At 49.9% G+C, this 21,681-nt stretch overlaps 1 protein-coding gene across 14 annotated transcripts in view; it reads right to left on the reverse strand.

Annotated features, from left to right (window-relative positions):
• TIAM2 (TIAM Rac1 associated GEF 2) overlaps positions 1-21,681 on the reverse strand; it is a 239,401-nt gene that overhangs the window by 16,456 nt on the left and 201,264 nt on the right. For all 14 annotated transcript variants that reach the window (XM_085023251.1, XM_085023187.1, XM_085023201.1 and 11 more), the window contains 3 exons: positions 4,456-4,635; positions 1,386-1,454; positions 401-526 (listed from right to left, as the gene is read on the reverse strand). In XM_085023251.1, coding sequence (XP_084879377.1) covers positions 401-526; positions 1,386-1,454; positions 4,456-4,635 — 375 coding nt within the window. The remainder of the gene's footprint in view (positions 1-400; positions 527-1,385; positions 1,455-4,455; positions 4,636-21,681) is intronic.

The following is a 21,681-nucleotide window of genomic DNA, read 5'->3' on the forward strand; positions in this document are numbered from 1 at the left end:
GACGGGGAGTCTGGGGTTGGTAGATGCAAACTGCTACATTTAGAAGCTCTCCCAGAACAGGTGAACGCCTAGGCTTTCATCTCAGGGTCATGTGACCGTGGCGACACCACATCAGACGCGGTAGATGCAGTCGCCCTACAGATCCTCTGGTGGAGCTGAGTTTGGAGCGTGGACACGGTCCGCAGCAGGCAGACTCCCTAAAAGCTGTGCCGCCCAGACGTCTGATCCCCAGAGCATGTACTCAAGGACACAGAGCCTCCTTTTAGAGTCCGCCAGAGAAAATCAGGCAGTGGAAGCACTGAAGTCATCTTTTAAACAGTCAAGGGATCACATTCCTTCGAAGAGAACTCTGCACTGGACCCACCCGATCTTGCTTTAAACCCATGTCTGCGAGACTCACCCGAAACTGCGAGGGGGTTTCAAGTATGTTGAAGTCAGATGACGCGGAAATTCCGTCCTCTAGAGTCTCCAGAAACACCTTTTGAAATTCAAGCATCTCTGGCAAACTTCCAAAAAGCGACTCCATCTAGGTGAAGACGAGGATTTGAAAAGAGGCTGTTAGTGACGGAGACGTGGATGCCTCTCTCTCCCTCTCAGATGCACAGATAAATCACGAGTCATTCACCAAGAAGGAGACAGAGGTAAATCCTGCAAAGACGACGGCATGTTCCTTCTGGGATGCAGCTGCCACACAGAGAGTCTCACAGCTCCAGGCCCTGTAATTCTATGATAATTTTTTATTAGGGGTCAAGTGTTCAGAACTCAGAGTAGGGGTTGGGGGGAGATGGAAGTCAGCAGAAAAGAACTCATTCCTGTGATTTTGCATTAAAAACTCATGCACTGAAAAGTAATTTGGGGCGTATCTTCTAATAGAGAAAGAACACGACCCTCCCCTGTGTTTGCAACTCTCGCCAGAGTTCCTATCGTGGCTCCGCAGAAATGAATCTGACTAGTATCCATGAGGATGCAGGTTCGATCCCTGGCCTTGCTCAGTGGGTTAAGGATCTGGGGTAGCTGTGAGCTGTAGTGTAGGTCGCAGATGCAGCTTGGACCTGCCATTGCTGTGGCTGTGGTGTAGGCTGGCAGCTGCAGCTCTGATTGGACCCCTGGCCTGGGAACTTCCATATACTGCAGGTGTGGCCCTAAAAAGACAGTGTGTATATATATATATATATATATATATATATATATATATATATCTTGGCACATCAACGGCTTTGGAGGAGGCCAAAGGTCTCCAAGGCCAGAGAGACAACGGAGTCTCTCTGAAGATCCTTAAGTCTTGAATGTCCTTTTGGAAGCAGGAGATGAAATCTAGGTCTGTTCTCCGAAGGGCAAACAGAGACCAGGCTATGGGTCAGCAGGTGAGGAGGATGGCTGTTTACCTCGTCTTGGGTAAGGAAGGTCTCACTTTGAAGTGGCTCCAAGTATAAATCAAAGAGGCAGCTCAGATCCTGCAAGACAAAAGGGGAGCGTCTTTAACCCTTAAGTCTCCAACATACCCGAGCATTTCCAGCAGCTCCAGACTCCCACTTGGAATGATGAAGTTGATGCCTTGTTGAATTCTTGACCCTTAAAGTGGTGCTTCTTGCTCACCTATTTCAAAGGGGTGCACAGCACAATCTGTTCAGTAGCTGGGCCCGCATTTTCCTTTACAGCTCCATCACCTGCTCTGCATATTTAAATGTCTGACTGGCAGAACCGGGATCTTTCTTTGGGCCCCTGTGGCAGGAGCACTCGTTCCCCTGCAGAGAAGTGAGCCCTGGCCAGGTCCTCGCCAGCTGTGGCCCCATCTGCTGGCCGAGTTGGCTTCCTCCTCTGCCTCAAGGAGCATGGTGACAGCTCCAGCAAGGACAGCTGAGCCACTTCAGCTTTGGGGCTGACGCATGAGCAGGACTGCAAACTCCCATACTCAAATGCCAGAAAAAAAAATGCCCAAAGATGAGCAGTCATAATGTTTACGATTTAGGCCACATCTGAGTCTCTAGCCAACGGGGCTCCAACAGTACTGAGTGGGGGGGCTTGACTGTGTTTATAAAATTCCTTGAAGTTTTTTGTTTTTGTTTTGATCCTGAAGCCAAGATCAGGATATAATTTGATGACAGAAATGATTTCTTTTCCTTATTTCATTTATTCTGAAGAATTCTGAGTCCCAAAATAGCAGAAGTATCTGATTACTTCACCCTCATGTTGTAACAGAGAAACCCAGCCCTGGAGAGCTTTGAAGAGCCAGAAGCCTCCAGAACCTCGTGGTGCAGGTTCTGAAAGCAAGCGGATAGGCCCGTGACGCCGAGTGTTTGACAAGAAATCCGCCCTGGCCTCCCCTCCCTCTCTGCTCCACAGCGGCTGCTGCAGAGGAGGGGTGAGAAGTTACTGAATTGTATCCCACATGTTGAAAACTCCACGTCGCATCTGGAGACCCAAGTTAAAGGACATGTAAAAGTCCACGTTAAATATCAGCAACATCCCAGAGCTCCATCGTGGCTCCGCGGGTTCAATCCCTGGCCTCGCTCAGTGGGCTATGGATCTAGCATTGCTGTGACCTGTGGCGTCTGCACCTCCAATTCAGCACATAACCAGGGAACTCCCATATGCTGCAGGTGCAGCCCTAAAATTAAAAAAAAAAAAAAAAAAAAAAAAAAGTCAGCAACAAAGAGAAAAAAAAGTAGAAGTGACGTGTGTGTGTGAACCACACTAGGCATTAGGGCTGGTTATTCTGTGCGAGGCAGGGGCACAAGGTGCCGGCCACTGGCGCCCAGGACCAGTGACACCAAGACTGGCCGCTCAGAGCCTCAGGGCCAGAGCTGCAACACCGGCAAAGGAGACGAAGCACAGGTTGCTCGCAGAGACGGGAGGGCCCCACTTTTCACCTCCCTGGCCCACAGCATCCACACCAGTCCCGACCAGGGTCCCAGCGCAGCGACCCTCCAGACAGCATGATCTGCTGGTACCGTATAAACAACAACAACAAAAAGGGACTTGGATTCTGCTCTCAACTACGCCCATGACGCTGCGGGTGAAAACTCCACGATCACCATCGGGCTGTCAGGAGGTGAAGCCTCAAACACCGCAGCGCACAGCGCTGCTGGGAGAGGGCACAGTGGCCCCAGGATGGTTTGGAAATCTGGTCTCAACCGCCTGGATATTTCCTTATCTCTGCACATTTGGTGCAGGGCAAGACAGAGTAGGAAAGGAAAGGAAGCTGTCACCGCCACAGCCTTCCTTCCTCCCCTAGGGGACCAAGAGAAGGGGCTTTGGTGTTCTCCCGAGCCACCTGTGAACGAGGGTTTTGGCAAAGTCCAGATGAAACCACAGGGATGTTAGTAAAAGGGGAAACTCAGATGTGTCTTGTGGGGAAAGGAGAGGGGTGTGTGTGTGTGCACGTGTACCAAGGCTTCACTCACTGACCTGGCATGTTAGAGCTGGCGTAAGAACACATCTGTCTCAGACCCCGGATAAAGGACTCAAAAGGGACCACCCAAGGCCACACCAGCAGGTGGAGGCCAAGCCAGCCCTGGATCCTCAGCCTACCACACTATGCCACGCTGCTTCCAGCAACTGGCCAACGAAGTCAGTGTAAAATAGTTCCAAAGCGTCAGCACGTACTTAAAGCCAAAGAACTCTGTCTTCCCAAGTGCCCGGTGCATTGTTTAGAAAATGTCTCTCAGGAGTTCCCGCCATGGCGCAGTGGTTAACAAATCCGACTAGGAACCATGAGGTCGCGGGTTCGATCCCTGCCCTTGCTCAGTGGGTTAACGATCCGGCATTGCCGTGAGCTGTGGTGTAGGTTGCAGACGCAGCTCGGATCTCACGTTGCTGTGGCTCTGGCGTAGGCCGGTGGCTAAGCTCCGATTCGACCCCTAGCCTGGGAACCTCCATATGCCGCGGGAGCGGCCCAAAGAAATAGCAAAAAGACCAAAAAAAAAAAAAAAAAAAATGTCTCTCAAACTACTGACTAAGGCTTCTGAGATAAAGAAATGCACTCCCCAGGTACCGAAAGGCTCAGCTGCCACTGCGTGTGGTGGCTGGGGACGGCCCATGTGACGGCCAGCGCCCTGGTCGTGGGGCTCCATCCTGAATGATAATGGCCTGAGCTCCGGGGCCCGAACCAGCAGCCGCTTGTGAACTTGCTGTTCCTCCCCGACAGTGACCTCCATCCCCCTTCACTACACCAGCCCAGGCTCCCTTCGCACAGACGGCAAATGACAAGCTAGAACATCTGTTTCCATAGTGAAAGCTACCTTGGTAACAAAACAAAGCGGGAACCTAATTTTCCCAAGCCTCTCACCTCCCGCCCTCTCACCCTTCCCGGCAGCAATTCACCACCTGGCGGAGCAGGCGTCTCCCTCAGGATGAGTGGCAGGGTCCCCAGGCAGACAGGAGCCGGGGGCCCTGTCAACACCCGACTGGCCGCTACAGGAGGGCAGCGGGAACTGTGGGGGCATCTCCTGTTACCTTCACATAGGACTTCTCCGTGTCCATGAGCTCCTGGATGACTTTTCGGAGGCGATCTGCATCCGAGAGGTGGCGAGCCAGCGGCCTCGGGGGTGGGTCCTGACCCTCGCTTGGTCCTTCCATGCCGTTGGGCTGGGTGTCGTGGAAACTCCTGCACAGCGCGGCGATCTGCTCAGCACTCTGCGAGGGAACAAGAGGCACAGCACGTTCTCCATCGTTATCGGCCACCTGCCAAGGATGCAGGGACCGCCTCTCTGCCCCAGGCTCTTGCCAAGTCTCACGGGGCGTTCATCCAGGGCACACGGCCGTCTCCATCTCAAACCCTGCTGCCTACCACTCAAGATTCCGGGAGAGGGAGTTCCCGTCATGGCTCAGCGGTAATGAACCCGACTAGTATCCCTGAGGTTGTGGGTTCGATCCCTGGCCTAGCTCAGGGGTGAAGGATCTGGTGTTGCTGTGGCTGTGGTGTAGGCCAGCAGCTACAGCTCCAATTTGACCCCTAGTGCGGGAACCTCCATATGCCATGGGTGTGGCCCTAAAAGACCAAAAAAAAAAAAAAAAAAAAATTATGGAGTGAAGACATGACCGTACACTTGGCTCAGTCCTTACCCATGATGCTATTTCGCCCTCAGTAGCTCTTTGAGAGCTGCGTCCTGCGTCCTGAGACTAGAGAATAGGGCACAGTGATAACCAGCTGCTATGGAGTTGAGGTTGCTCTAAAATCAAGGTGATGGCTCGGTGACAGCACAATGAGAGACAGACTCAGTGGGTCCACTCTGTCCCCTCAATGGTTGGCCTAAGAGAGCTCTGTCACCACCCCCCACCCCCCCACCAAACAGCCCTGGGAGACTTGGGAACAGTGCAGCAGGTCAGCAGTTTCATGATGGCGTGGCCACCGTGGGGCTTGGAGTTCTACCCCCAAATCCAGCCCTGGAGCTCTGCAGTCTCAGGCCAAGTAGCAGAGGTAGGAGTGGGGATGTGTGAGCTTCTGCACCTGCCAGGAGTGCAGGTAGAGGTTGAGATGTGTAGCAAAGAGAAGGTCCCCACCCTGAAGGGGTGCAGAGCCCAGCGGAGTGAAAGACAGGGAGCAGGTGACACAGCAAAGCCCAGAGATGCTCTGGGGGAACCTTCACGGAGGAGGGAGCCTGGAGCAGGTCCTGAGCACTAGGTCGCCATGTGTCAGACCCAGGGCATGGGACAGAGGGGTCATTCCAGGTAGAAAGAAAAGAATCACACAGATTAGAGACAAGAAGGAGCAGGAGTGTCTCTGGGGACAGACAGCCTTCTGTACAAGTTCCCGCTTAGATTTAAGCACAGCACGGACAAGTCTTCTCAAGGAGAACCCATTTGCACGTTCCTGCTTGAGGCTGGTGGTTTGAAGCCTCAAATGTGTGTCCTCCTATATGCCTCCACCTGCATGAGAATCATCGGATTCATTCATAGTATCTTTTCCCTCGGAGTTCCCCTCATGGCTCAGCGGAAACAAATCTGACTAGTATCCATGAGGACGAAGGTTCTATCCCTGGTCTCGCTCGGTAGGTTAAGGATCCAGCGTTGCCGTGAGCTGTGGTGTAGGTCGCAGATGGGGCTCAGATCTGGTGTGGCTGTGGCTGTGGTGTAGGCCGGCAGCTATGGCTCTGATTGGATCCCTAGCCTGGGAACCTCCATATGCCACAGGTGCAGTCCTTAAAAAAAAAAAGACAAAGTATCTTTTGCCTTATCTTTTTTCCTATTCCTCCCACCCACAAGTTCCAGCCCATCTCACCACCTACCAGTCCGTCAGCCAGTCAAAGAGCAAGGGCCATACCTTTCCTTGTCATGGCCCCCAGTGCCCAGCTCAGGGTTCAGTCTACCTCTATTGTACTGACATTATTTTGAATCACAAAGCAGCTTAGTCCCAATACAAATGACTGATCCATCTTTGGCACCTCGACTAAACCTCTCCTCTCTTTGGCGTGGTGTCTCCATACCTGATCTCCAACACTCTGTCTGGGATAAAAACTGAACCTGCCAGAAGCACCTCTTCATTCTCACGTAATTCATTTTCTTTGCTGGGGTATTTCAGAACACTAGCCACTCCCACAAGCATGCTGGTCCACTCAGTGGCCCAAAGCATGCTTGGTACACTGAGGGGCCTCAAAATCCACTCAGGACACCCATCCTCTCTCCTTCTCTCCTTCCCTCTTCTACCCGCTCCTGCCCAACACAGTGTGTTCATGTGATGGAAATATACGCTTGACACCGACACTCAGCAGTGATCTCCTGGCTAGACTTTCAGTTCAGTTTGGTGGGGACCCAATGAGAACTTGCTCTGTCTCCAAAGAAACAGAAACCAGCCCCTGCCAAGGTAGGAAACACCAAAGCACAGCCTACGGCAGACTGGCAACAACCACACACATGTGTGTCGCAGACGTAAAACGTGACACACATTAAACAAGTGGGAACATCACGCTGGAACAGGCTGTCTGGACGGCTTCAGGGAAGAGTGGATTGTAAGTGGTCCTGGAAGGCGAGTACTCCAAGGGAGAAGCACAGAACATGCCAAAGGCGCAGGGGAAAAGGAGCCTGGTACTGACAAGAGCCCAACTCACGGCAGCGGGGAGGGGGCGGGGGGAGCCAGGGGCCCGCAGACAGGGAAGAGGAGAACTCCCAGCCTGCCGGCCCTTTCGTGTAATTGCTTCTCTTGTGTTTTGACATTAATCTTGGTGCAAAAGCTCTATCAACCAGACACACAGACACATCTTAAGTAACTTGCTACGGAAACAGTGAAAGCACTACGATCCTCCTGGGACGTACACAGAATCCCCTTGCTTCTGTCCTTCACGAGGACACCAAGCGTGGTGCTGGTAAGGCCTGGCAGACGACGTCCATTCAGGGTAAACTTCCGAAGAACAAGAAAAGAGACGTGGACCTTGCATCAATCGGAATGCAGCTTGATCTATCGAAATGTCACACAGCACGTTTGAAGCAACCAAATCTTATGACTCATTATGGAAGAAACTCCAAACTGTCCAGTCATGCTCTAGAAACCTAACGACACACAGCAAAAGTCAAAGGGAACAGTGCAACCCAAAGGCAGCTTTCCTTCTCTTCCAGGAGGTGAGCCTTAGAAAGGAGCACGAGGGAATATAAGCAAACCAGCCCCAAATTCTCTCCTCCTCCTCCTACTTTCTAGGGGACTTCAATCCTGGCCACACACTTATTTTGGGGGTAGCAGCTATTAAAAAAAAAAAAAAAAAAGAAAGAAAGAAAGAAAGAAAAACTAACACCCATGGCTGGACCAACCAAATCAGAATCTGAGTATTCTTTTAAAAGTTTCTTAAGTGATGCTGATGTGTGACTCATGTGAGAACAACTGGTCTACCCATCAATAAAGCAAGCATCTGCTTGCGTTTTCCAGAAGGATCACGCCGCCCTCAGGGTCTGCAATGAAGGATGGATACATCAAGCGTGTATAGACCACGCTCCTAAGACAAGAGAAAGCAGACAGAATCACACTGTGACTGGTGTTCCAGGTCTGGCTCTCATAGCAGCTCAACAGCCCAAGATAATAATATTGAGACTCCCAAACTCACTCATCTGAAATCTCTATACTGGTATTTGCACCAAAAGCTCAGACAATACAATTTTACAACCCTGAAAAGTAACAGTTTCCAGGGCTGTAGAAGCCGTATTAATAGCTCAAACATATACTGTATAAAATAAGATCTGACAAAATACACCATAAGTGAAATGGCAGCTGGTGAGACTGCAGCTTCGCCTTTGCTGGGATGTCAAAAATCACACCTAACGATGCAGATTTTAAAAATAAAGTATCTTGCCATTTTAGAAAATCAGAATTCATTTTAAGAACACTTCTGGTAAGATTAACTTGGAAAAGTGAATGTTCGCTTAGACTTTTCATAGCAAATGTACCTTTGAAGGTACCACAATGAAGTGCTCAGAGGCTACAAAGTGTTACCCTTCTCACACTTAGCAGTTTGGCTGTTGTCTAGGGAAGTCTGCAAGGATTGTCTGCAATCAAAAGGAGGCGGGGCCCCTAAAAGGAGAAGAGTAACAGTAACTGTGTTTTTAGGTTGTATCTCAAAGAGTCACTCAGTTGACCGTATTTCAGTTTCTCCATTCTCAGTGATGGTTATAAACAGTGAACTGTTAAGTGATGGTTATAAACAGTGAACTGTTAAGTGATGGTTATAAACAGTGAACTGTTAAGTGTAGAATTCCGGGTGTATCTGATATGATAAGCAATTTCTAGGAATAGTGACCCGTGTGGTTGGGATATTTTCACACGTGTGCGTGGCGATGGAGGTGAAAAATGGAGCACAAACTAGGCTGAGAGGACCTGAGTTCTAGCCCTGGCTCTGCCTCCAGCCCTCCATACGTGCTGGGCAAGACTCAGTTCTGCATCTTCAATCACCTCATTGATCGAAGAAGATGCATTACCTATTGCATCAGGTAACGCCTCGAGTTGCCTTTGGAGTCAAGGAGAAATGAGAAATAGCATCAGTTGAGTACTTGCTATATCCGAGGCAGAGATGGTGGAAGGTGTTCTCACAGAACTAGAGGCCATTCGGTCCTTACTTTGTGACTCACTGAGACCTCAGGTTGGGGGGGAGGCAGCACCCTGATGGCACAGGGTTGACCACTCCTGGAGCAGCCAGCAAAGCATGGGCAGAACAGACTTGCCCCTCTGGCTGCCTCTGCCCACCATGCAGTCGGGGCTCTCATGGCCCTAGAGAATCCAAACACACCCCAGGTGGGCCCAGGATGCAGCCACCAACCTCTGGAGGCATCTCTGCTGGGGGGGCGGGGGGGAAGGCACATCTGCATGCAGCTGTGACTTCCTTTAGGCTGATTCCTGCTCCCTTCCATTCCTGGAATAGCTGCTCTTAAAGCAAGACAGGGAGTTCCTTGGTGGTCTAGTGGTCAGGACTCAGGGCTCTCACCACTGCAGCCCAGGTTCAGTCTTTGGTTTGGGAACTGAGAGCTCACATTAAGTTGCTGAGTACCTTGCGCCCCCCCCCCCCGCCCCCCAAAAGCAAGAAGGTGTCCACAAGTTAGGGCTGGGCACGCATGAAGATTCCCTAGCCTGACAGGGGCTGCTGGTGTTGTGCAGAACCAACAATCCTGAAACCTGAAACTCAGACTGGTGTTTCCCGGTTCACAGTGATCAGTGCTAAGAACCCTTTTTTTTTTTTTTGTCTTTTTCCTATTTCTTTGGGCCGCTCCCACGGCATATGGAGGTTCCCAAGCTAGGGGTCTAGTCGGAGTTGCAGCCGCTGGCCTACGCCAGAGCCACAGCAACGCAGCATCTGAGGCGCGTCTGCAACCTACACCACAGCTCACGGCAATGCCGGATCGTTAACCCACTGAGCAAGGGCAGGGACTGAACCCGCAACCTCATGGTTCCTAGTCGGATTCGTTAACCACTGCGCCACTACGGGAACTCCAGTGCTAAGAACCTTGGGTCATCATGGGCCTCACCATTTCTAAGAGACCATAGAACAGACACCCCAGGCGAGCCCAGCCGGGGAAGGGGTGGCCTGCATCGTGAGGGCTCATACGGGACCCCACCCCACCCCGCTTCACTGTCTGGAGCCCTGAGGACTCGCCTCAGTAAATCACCTCAGAGTGGGCTGCAGAGCCAGCGGTCACATCCTAGCAAATTAAGTCAGAAATACCCCTTTGGGTTAAAAAAAAAAAAAAAAAAAAAAGAATATCTAAAAATTGTACAAAGGACTTTTTTGCAGTTCCCTCTGCAATCCATGATAGACTCTAACTTACAGAAAGAGGGGATGTCAACCCCAAATGTGCCCAGCAGAGGGCACTCAGAAGGAGCAGTGAGGGTTGGTGGCTTTCCCGGGCAGGCTGATGGGCAGAGACAAGGGCACTGATTCCAGGTGAGCTGGATGCCCAATGTATAGGTCCAGCCACTGATACCCCACGCACCCATCTCTGCCAGGCCAGAGTCCCAGGGCTGTGCTCTGGTCCACGCTCAGAGGTGGTGCCAGGGTGGAGAGGGCAGAAGTCTGGGCCAGACTATCCCAGGGGGTCTCAGCAAAGGGGGCGGAAGGAGGGGGAGGAAGCGGGTCGTAATCAGCACCTGGGCAGGTGAAGTGGGAGTTAAAAACAGATCCAAGTGGATTCTTGAGAAACGCCATAAGATTTTTATATTTATCAAAATGTACAACAAGGATAAGGAAATGCTCATAATCTTAATTTTCTAGATGAGACAGTGCTATTGCCAAAGGCAGAATAGAAATATAAACTAAAATTAAATGTAAACTTATGTCCAATGAGAGTCTATACTTTATACTGAAAGGTAAAGAGTAATCGAGATAAGTTATGGTACAAAAATGCAAAAAAAAAAAAAAATCTATGCAGCAATTACCAATGATGGGAGAGATTAGTAAAAGCTGGGACTCTTTTAAAAGTTATATCATGGGAATGCCCACTGTGTTGCAGCGGGTTAAGAATTCGACTGCAGTGGCTTGGGTCACTGGCTGCGATCCCCAGCCTGGCACAGTGAGTTAAAGGATCCAGCGCTGCCACAGCTGTGTGTCCCTGGCCCAGGAACTTCCATGGACTGCAGGTGAGACCATAAAAAAAAAAAAAAAAAAAGAAAAAAAGAAGTTATCATATGCACAGGGAGTTTAATTTTCCAAGTTGTATTATTTTCCTGAGCGTAGAAGGATAAATTTCCTCTGAGTTCCTAAAGGAAAGGCCAGACAAATCAAATTCCATTCTTTAGATAAATTTTTACTGAGCCCCTCCTCCACGCCAGGCTCTGTTCTAAGTGTTGGAGATGACGCTTAAACACAAAAAAGGAAAAGCCTGACCTTCACGCTTCATCACAGGTGGTGGAGGAAGGACAGAGCGAGGCAACAAGGACACAGACAACAAAATGTGCAGCCCACAGTGTCCAGAGGCACAGCGCCCTGGGGAAACACAAGCTGGAGGGGGCGTACGGAGGGCCCGCTGGACGGACTGTAGTTGTTAACAGGGGGCAGGGGAGGAGATGACCTTCACCTTCAAGGGCCTGCGGGAGGGAGCGGCCATCGGAGGGAGCACAGCCTTTCAGAAGGCAGAGGGCCTCCAAGCAGTGAGCTCCCTTGTCCTTAGGTGGCACGCCCCTGGGAGGGCAGGTCCGATCTGTGTTGTGTGCCTGGAGGTGGGGAAGTGCCATGTGTGTGGGTAGGTGGCTCCCAGGCCAGAGGCACTCCCACCCCTCGCGGTGGGAGCCGCCCAGCCAGGATTGGTGAGAAACAGGCCGGCTGCCTGCCTTCTGCTCAGTTTCCTTATTTAACTGGTGTTGGATCTGAATTCAGGAGTGAATAAGATATGCTTTCTCTGCCAAGGATGTCTCAAGGCCTAGGGCAGCATTTCTAGACAACGGGGCACTTCTTTCTCATAAAACACCGGGTGTTTCAATATCACTCTTATGTAATTTACCAGAAAAACGGCACAGATTCTAACAGATCCTTTGCCAGGCACTGCATTCTCGCTCTCCCATTTCTCACCCAGAAAGAAAGACATGGCTCACTTCTGATGGACAGTGAAACCTGCTTAGCAAGGAAGATGCAGGTGGACCAGAATTGTTCTCTGATGTCTGAGTGCAAAAATGGTGTAACAGAGGAGTTCCTGTCGTGGCTCGGTGGTAACGAACCCGACTAGGAACCATGAGGATGCAAGTTCGATCCCTAGGCTCGCTCAGTGGGTTCGGGATGCAGCGTTGCCATGAGGTGTGGTGTAAGTTCCATACATGGCTCACATCCAGCATTGCTGTGGCTGTGGTGTAGGTTGGCAGCTGCAGCTCCAATTCGACCCCTAGCCTTGGAACCTCCATATGCTGAGGGTGCAGCTCTAAAAAGACAAGAGAGAAAAAAGAAAAAAAAGGGTATAACACAGACTTTAATGACCTCACTCTGAAACAACCAGGTGGGCTAATAAGGACATCATCAGAGCAGGGGTCAGTGAATGGTATCAGCCCCAACCCAAGATGCCAGCTTTTGCTGTGGATAAAATTTTATTTGAACTCAGCCATCTGCCTGCGGTCTATAGCTGTTTCTGCACTGAAACGCCAGAGCCTCAAATATTTACTACCTGGCCCTTTACAGGAAAAACAAGCCAATTCCTGAAAGAGAGATGAGCCCAATCGAAAAAGATGCTTCTTTTGAAATTTAAGTCTGAATTAAAACTCAAAATCTATAACACTTTAACTTGTTCAGTGAGTAAATTAAAGTGTCTGTTTTTAAAATGACTTTTATAAAACAGGGTTTTTTTCCTTTCTTTTTCAGCTGTACCCACGGCATATGGAAGTTCCCAGGCCAGGGATCCAATCCAAGCGGCAACAGCACTGGATCCTTAACCCACTGCGCTGGGCTGGGGATTGAACCCGCACCGCCAGAGAGACAACACCCGATCCTTAACGGCTGTATAGCTCCTGTATATTCATTTTCTAAAGATGCCAAATGACATCTTCATTTCCATGAGCTCTAAACCATTTGCTGGACTATGCGTTCAAGTGTGTCAAAACCCAAACCAAACAGCACCTGCGTGCTCACCTGGCTCAGATCCAGGGCTCGGAGGAACGGCTCAAACTCTCTTCAGCAGTTTTTGCTGTGTTCAGTTTTGCCTTTTGATGGATGGACCATGTAGTTGGCTCTTCCTGTGGCTTGGGGCCTTAAGGCCTATATTTCTATCTCCTTCTGTGACTTGCTTCACACCAGTGAATATTCATTCTAAGTAGGTTTATCGATCGCAACGAATCCCTAAACCGGTACCTTTCAACTCGGTCTTTCGGAAAACACCCTCGCCTAGGACTTCTGCGATCTACGGATGCCACCCCACCCGCTGTCCCATCCACCTAGCTTCCTCTTCGTTCTCTTCCTTCTGTTTCCTCTCACAGCCTACTTCGGTTCTGATAATCACCCACAATCAACCTTGTGCATTTACAGGAACTCTCCCTTTAGTGGTTAACGATTCCACTGGACCCTGTCATTCCAGTTGGTTTTGTCTACTCCTGTTTTTCCAAATACAGTGTGATGCAGGACTTACGTCTCTGACTTGATTCTTGGTGATTGGTAAGAGATTATGGAGCGGTTTTCGCAGCCAAGGTCTTGAAATGCTACTCTGTCTGAGAATTTACTGAGCTGAGATTTTTTTTTCCCCATCTTCGTCACACTGTGTTTGAAGAGAAAATGTGTCACTAACCCCCACCAATAGTTAGTTATCCAATTCTGGAAAGACTAGTTTCCACTGATCTTTGTGCGCCTCCGACTTTTCTGGGCAGGTGAAGTCTGCACTGTGAACAGAAGAGGGAGGATGATACAGTGGATCCTAGAAGCAGGCCCCGCACACTGAGGCTCACGCTGTGCCCGGCTCGGCCCAGCTCCCGAAGCCCAGGCTGTGCCCCAACCAGGTCCTCTCCCTTTGCTGTGGGTTGTAATCCTTGTGGGTTACACCTAGGAAAACAGAAAGTAGGGCAACACCTGCTTCCCCGCTGCAGCCCAAGCGCTGCGCCCTGGGAGGGGCTCTAAGATGCTCAGAAAATGGCAACTGGTGCCCCTATTTGAGCTCCCTGGTGACACTCCTTGGGCCTCTTAGCTCAGCTTCCAGACTGTCACAGGGTTACATCTCTGCTGGCTCCTTTTTTTTTTTTTTTTTTTCCTTTGTCCTTATCTTTTTTTAGGATCACACCCATGACATACGGAGGTTCCTAGGCTAGCCATCAAATGGGAGCTGTAGCTGCCAGCCTACACCACAGCCATAGCAATGCTGGGCCCTTTAACCCACTGAGCGAGGCCAGGGACTGAACCTGAGTCTTCATGGATACAAGTCTGGTTCATTACCACTGAGCCACAGTGGGAACTCCCCGTCTCTGCTGGTTCTAACTAGTAGGCTGGGTCTACCTTCGTGGGGAACAGAAGCCCAGAACCTCCACATTCTCACAGACTCTGCTTATCGGTACGGAAGTTGGGGAGTGGGCAAGGCGGGGCGGTGGGGAGCAGTTCTCGGCAACACGGGCTAATACCGTCATCTTGTTATCTGCCCTTTACTGCCCTTCATTCACGTCACTCTCCCACTGTCCCAGGTAGCTCTTTATTAAACATCACTGTCGCTGCTATATTGCTGCCGCTTCGCAATCTTATCTTGGGAAATATTTCTGTGACAATCCACCAGATAGACGCTATCAGGACACCTACCACCAGGGCTGTTTCCTAACACCGCCTTGACTGTTGCTAGAAGGGGCATTTTTTCCTGCAGTGTTTCTCCCCACACCAAAGAGACAGCAGAAAAGAAGGAAGTAAGGCAGAAGCCAGCACATGTACAAAAGTTTTTTTACAAAGACATTTTTAACCCTGTGGGGATGGGATTGGGAGAGTGCAGTCGACATAAATTCATATAAGGAGGGAGCTCCAGCCGAAAACCCAACATTAAAAGGGACATTCTGATCAGGAATGTTATCCTTGAAGAAGCCACCCAACTAGCCCTGGAGGAGAAAAGCATTTCTGTGGAGATTTAAAAGGTATTCTCCAGTACCCTCTAGTTACATGTACCCCCCGAAACACAGTTTTAAATGTTTTTCTGAAAGACCAATATCTACTTTTTGTAATGCAGCATTTTAATGTTAAGATTATTACATAGTGGCCGATTTTAAACCATGAATTTTATCTATTAGAAAACAACTTGGAGGTAAAAATATTCACATATGGCCTGCACCTAGTACAAATCTACACTCCCAATTATCAAACTAATTACTAGTCAGATGCAAATATCAGATATTAGTACTCAGCATTCCAGGACTTGAGAACTTTTCTGCAACAGATTTCAAACTTGTTGACAATCACAACTACGAAAATTTCATCACAGCTCTGAGAAATAGGTTCTTTAAAGGCCAACACAAACAAAACACGTTTACACTGCTTGCTCTGCCTTTAAGTCAAGTCCCGGTCCCTGGTATTTAAATGCACGGCTGTTTGTCTGCTTTTTCCCTCTCCTCTGTAACTGGCACCACATTCTTCTAACTGGTCAGATGGCTGTAGTGGAAAGAACAGGCTTTGGAATCTGACGGGGCCGGGTGTGAACACTGCCCACCACTGACCGGGTCATCAGTTAACATCTCCCATCTCACTTCTCTGCCACCACAAGGGGCTAGTGCAGGTCCAGTCATGGCTCTGTGGTTAACCAACCCGACTAGTACCCATGAGGGCTCAGGTTCCATCCCTGGCCTTGCTCCGTGGGTTAAAGGATCTGGTGTTGCCATGAGCTGTGGTGTAGGCTGCAGACCCAGCTCAGATCCCGAATTGCTGTGGCTGTGATAGGTGGGCAGCTGCAGCTCCGATTCCACCCCTAGCCTGGGACCCATATGCTGCAAGTATGGCCCTAAAAAGACAAAAAAAAAAAAAAAAAAAAAAAAAATTTAAAAAAACAAAAGGGGCCGGTGATAAGTGTCAACAGGGCTGCTGCGGAGAACAGCGGTTTAAATGAAATGTGTCGGTAAAATTCAGGGCACGCTAAGGGTAAGCAGCGCATGCTGAGGGCAGTGAGCAAAGCCCTTTCGCCGCCACAAAACTGTCATGGAAATATAATCCCTTTTTTTTTTTTTTTTAATGAATAAGAATATAAGGACTCGGGGTGAGGCAATGTCTCTAAAGCCTACTGACCTGTGAGAGTGAGGGGGCTCGGCACTCAGGGCCCCCTCCTGCCAGGCCCAGCAAGAGGAGGTTAAGAGATAATGTCTCCTCTCCTTTCCAAATTAGTACAGCCAGGGACGAGGTCGCTGCAGTTATAATCTTTATTGTCCTTATATTGTCTCCCCTTCCTAATGTGAGCTGCGAAGGTGCGGTCTGGTACAGCCTCGGCTGTGGGGACAATGAGCATCCAACCAAGGTGGCAGCATCACTCAGCCACCCAGGGCGGAGGCACCAAACCAGCAGCATGCTTGCCTCTGGCCTCCGCCCTGTAACCTTCTCTGGAAGAAACCAGGCCACGGCTGCCCTTCCCGGAGCCGGCAGATGGGCTCTGACGGTGGTGTGAATTAGGAATCCTTAAAGCACTTCTCTGTGCCCTGCATTTTACCCTCTGTGTCTCTCGCTGCCCCTTAGAGGCAGAGCCATCGCAGGTGCCCTCAGGAAGAGGGCAGCCCCCGCTGCAGCCTCAGGAAGAGGGCAGCCCCCCGCCCCCGGAGGCTGGCACCTGTGTGACAGCTTAACCATCACAGGGACTCCCCATGACCGAGGCTGCACAGACCAGGACACCCCAGTCACCTCGGAAGACTCTCACGGGGTTGGGGAGAGAGGGACCAGGTGCGCTGATGTGTCTGAACCCCAGCACATCCCCTTCGTGCATAAAGAGGCCTGGATTTTCAGTTCTAATATTCAGCTAAAAACAACACTTGGAATTTGATGTCCAAAACACTGCAGCTTTGTGGAGAAAAAAAAAAAAAATCACTGAAAAAAAAATTGTTTTTAGCCTCCCCACAACATATGGAGCTACTGGACCAGGGATCAGATCCGATCTGCAGCCACAGACTAAGCCGCATCTGCGGCAACACCAGATCCTTAACCCACTGTGCTGGGCTTGGGATTGAACCTGCGTCCCAACGCTCCCAAGATGCTGCTGATCCCATTGCACCGCAGCGGGAGCTCCAAAGATATTTAAAAAATCAAGTGATTTGTTAAAATCCTGACAATCTTAATTGGGCGTAAGGATTGCCAAGCACTGTGCGCCTTGAGCAAGCACGGGCACAATGTATGTGCCCCTTTGCCTGTACTTCCAGTGAAATTTTTTGTTAGTTTTCAGTAATGTGATAGTTACACTACTCTGGGTGGCCTCTTATGGACAGGTCTCAAAATAATCATCTCATATAGAACAATACCTGCCTTAGGCAAGTTTATCTGAGACTTTACACCAACCAATCTCTGAAATCTAAGCCTAAGGGACAGGTGGGGGGGTGGACTGGGGCTTTGGGATTGGCATATGCACACCGAGGTCTATGGAATGATTGGCCACCGGGGCCCTGCTGTCCAGCAGAGAGAACTCTACCCGATATTCTGTGATCATCTACGTGGGAAAAGACTGAAAGAGAACGGGTGTGTGCACACGCATGATCGAATCACTTTGTTGTACTGCAGACATGACCCCAACCTTGTAAATCAACTCTACTGCAATAAAACTTTAAAAAATGAAAAAAATAAAATGACGTATTAATTTTAAAAAATGCAAAAATAAGGATAAAAATCTAACCCTGACTACATAACAGAAACGAGGTAATAACACTGAAACCAGGACAACATCCTTGTTTATTTAAGAAATGGCTTCTCAATTCTAATCCAACCTCTAGAAAATACAAAGTAACCAAAGCCAGGCTTCCCCGGAGTGGTGAGAACAGATGATGACCTAGGAAAGGGGCAACCGGAGAGGCAGACACTGCAGCAAAAGCCAGAGACACCAGAGACAATGGGACTGGGACACGGTGTAAAGTTAAAACGTTTTTGTGAAACTGCATTGCGCTGCTGTACACCTGAAACTAGCACATTGTAAATCAACAATACTTTCATAACAAACAGAACCGCCACCCCCCCCCCTTTTTTAAGAGCCTCAGACATAGGAAGTTGTTTTTAAATCTCACCTGAGATTACTGGTGTGATAATCAGTCTTTCCATCTCAGAAAACCATCTGCAAAACCACGACCATCAAGAAACAAGGCTACTGAGAAGAGACCAGGGCACTGCTGGCCCCATTCCGATGCCTTGGAGTCCCCAGGCCAGGCTTCTCTTCTGACTTGCCTTTATCTTGTGCCCGAATAAACCCAGATGGTAATGGATTCTAGAAAATTCCAAGGCTGGCTCAAAGCAGCATGAGAGGTAGGAAGATGGCAGAACTCCTCCAGTGACATGACACTTGTGGCTTCTACGCAGTTAGGAAGAAACCCCCCAGCTGTGCAAAGGCCCAGCCAGAGCTTTCTAAGCAATTGCACATCGAGAAGCTTCCTCCTCTGACAAACGTTTAAACACAAGAGAACTTGGGGGGCAGCAAAGAATTTGAGAGTGCGAGGGAAGGTGAAGTGGGGGGAGGCACTGGCAGCTGAACAAACAAAGTAAGGGTGAAAGAGGCAGCAAGGAGCAAGAGAGTGAAAAGATGGAAAGAATTGGAGGCGCCTGTAAAAACCTCCAATTTTCTTCTGTCTCCCACAGTTGCGACAAATACATTTTTTGTTGCCCTGTAATTCATGATCAGGGCATTAAGAACTGCAGGAGGCTGATGTGCAAAACCAGTCACCCAATTTCACTCTCCAGTTAGAAGCCGGTGCTGGAGACAGTGAACACTAACACGCACCTGACTGTGTGTCGGGCTCCCTCCCTCAGCCGCCGGGCCCCAGGCAGGAACCCAGATGTCTGCTCAGCCAGGAGGACACAGGGAAATTGCAAAACGACTCAGAACAATTTCTCAAAGTTCTTTTTTCAAAATGTGAAAGCGGATCCACTGTGGGGCTGGGACATTATAAAAAGGTAAGAACTGGCTGTGCGTAATGGAAGGCACAAAAGTGCCCCAAGACTCAATACAGCATCGTTGATCCCACACAATCAGAGTGTTCATTTCACCTACCATCTCTACACACGCAGAGCATTTAAAGAAGGTCCATCTCCAGAAAGAGAAAGACAAATACCATATGATATCACTTATATCTGGAATCTAATACACAGCACAGATGCACCTTTCCCCAGAAAAGAAACGCATGGACTTGGAGACTTGTGGTTGCCAAGGGGGAGAGGGCAGGGAGTGGGATGGACGGGGAGTTAGCAGATGAAACTTACATTTAGAATGGACAGACTGCAAAGTCCTGCTGTGCGGTGCAGGGAACCATCCAATCGCTTGGGACAGAACATGACGGAAGATAACACGAGAAAAAGCATGTATACATATGTATGACTAGGTCACATGGCTGTACAGCAGAAATTGGCACAACACTGTAAATCGACTATACCTTAAAAAACAAAGTCCCACACTCCCAGCAATATAATCATAAAGAAGGACCACGCAGAGCTGTCAACGACTAACAGCTGAGAGCCTCTGCGAAGACGATTTTAGGGTGAGGCTACCTCAAGCTCCATTCTTGGAAGGTATTACAGATAAGACAGATAGAGATTCCTGGTGCCCAAATAATGTCCAACCTAAATTATTACAACTGTGGCTGCTACTTCTTCAAAAGAAAGGGAAAGAGTGGGCAGTAGCCAGCCCACCTGCTGACACGGAAGCAGCCTTTGTGACAATCACGGAAGAGAAATGCAGGAGCTACCCCATCACCCCGAACAGCGCGTGTAAACCAGCCTCTCCTGGCCCATCACACAGCTGTTTATTTTATGAAAGTGAGTCCTCTTCAATTGCTTTTAACTTCATTTTTAGGGAAGCACCTGCAGCACATGGAAGTTCCCAGAAGCTGCAGCTGCCGGCCTACACCACAGCCACAGCAACAAGGGATCTGAGCTGGGACTGCAACCTACACCGCAGCTCACAGCAACGCCGGATCCTTAACCCACTGAGCGAGGCCAGGGATCGAAGCCTCATCCTTGTGGATACTAGTCAGGTTCTTAACCCACTGAGCCACAAAAGGAACTCTAGTTCTGTTCAGTTTTGGTTTGGGATCAAAATTCGTCTTGTCCCATCACTTTTTTCCCTAACTACAGGAAATAAAACTTTCTGAAATGCTGACACCAGCACATGGTGTTGTAGTTGACATTCTGCCACCGAAGGATGTCCACCCCCCACAAGTACTGCCTCCTCGTCACAACCTGGCGGTGGTGCCCTGTCATCAAGGGAGGGGTGATTTACCTGCTGTTCCTCAGCCTCTTAGCACATGGAAAGACTAAGGCAATGCCAGCCAACCCTGCCCGACCAATTAGACCTGATGATAAAAACAAAGTTCACATGCCACTGGGAGTTCCTGTCGTGGCTCAGTGGTTAATGAATCCGACTAGGAACCATGAGGTTGCGGGTTCAATCCCTGGCCTTGCTCAAGGGGTTAAGGATCCGGCGTTGCTGTGAGCGGTGGTGTAGGTCGCAGATGCGGCTCGGATCCCGAGTTGCTATGGCTCTGGCGTAGGCTGCCAGCTATGGCTCTGATTAGACCCCTTTGCCTGGAAACCTCCATATGCTGTGAGTGTGGCCCTGTAAGGCAAAAATAAATAAATAAACAAATGCCACTGGACTACACAAACACAGCGCTTTTCTTATTGGAAGTACTTGATCATTGATTCTACATAATGTCAAGGTGTTAGGTCAAGGCAGAGTCAGGTGTTTGAGAATATGAACTTGGAGATCGCAGATTCCTGGGGGGGATCCCCGCATAAAGGGCCTAAGATAAGTGAGCGCCTTGGAATCGCTGGTGACTTTTTACTCAGGTATCCGTGCAGTTTTCTAAGTGTGCACGGCTTTCACCAGATTTTCAAAAGGGCTGCTCCACATAATTTCCTAAAGAAGGTTCAGGAGTGAAAACCTAGAGCAGATACGGGAATAAAGCACCTGTAACCACCTCCGTCCTCACTAACCGTTACCTTATTATCCAAGGTTAACGCTAACTGGGGTTCTGCTACGATTTATCTTTCTTTTAAGCGGCTCTTGTCTTCACGAGGAAGAAAGTGCAGGTCCAGCCAAAGGCTGCTTTAGGTCACGGCCATGGGCAGAAGGACGGACCAGGAGGAGTGTGGGGAGCACGGATGCTCAGAGCCAGGACGGGCCGCCCAGACGGCCAGACCCGGGCCTCGCGCGCACAGGCGCGGAAGGGCGATGACCTGTCCCAGGACAAAGTGTGAGGCCCGGGCAAAATCCCACGTGTTCTCCCTCTGAGACCACGCCCAGGAGGCTCCCCTGAGAAAATGCAAATGGTGTTTTACTGAGGGGAGGCTTTGGCCTGAGAAACTCAGACGCCCAGCTTTCTTCTCCTCCTAAAAGCAAAGGAATATTCGAGTCTCTGTAAATCTCGATGTCCAATCCGGGAGGCCTAGAAAGAAAGTAAAGATGGAGAAACAGAGGGACGAGCATCACAGGGTTGGAGATGCGAGGCTGCCATGACCTCTCTCTCCCCACGATGGAATCCAAGAGCCCGCAGCCCAGCCCTCGGCCAGCAGGGAACACAGGGCGCCTGCCATCCGCCCAGCCTGACTTGTCCAGACCAAATGAGGGCGCCACGGAGCCGGCTGGAGGCCCCTCTCCACCCTCGAGGTG

The sequence above is a fragment of the Sus scrofa genome, chromosome 1 (genome assembly GCF_054392235.1).
Source record: "Sus scrofa isolate SSC_HxYL_T2T_F1_AM1 chromosome 1, Sscrofa_HxYL_maternal_Yorkshire_Landrace_v2.0, whole genome shotgun sequence".
In the NCBI taxonomy this organism is placed as follows: domain Eukaryota; kingdom Metazoa; phylum Chordata; class Mammalia; order Artiodactyla; family Suidae; genus Sus; species Sus scrofa.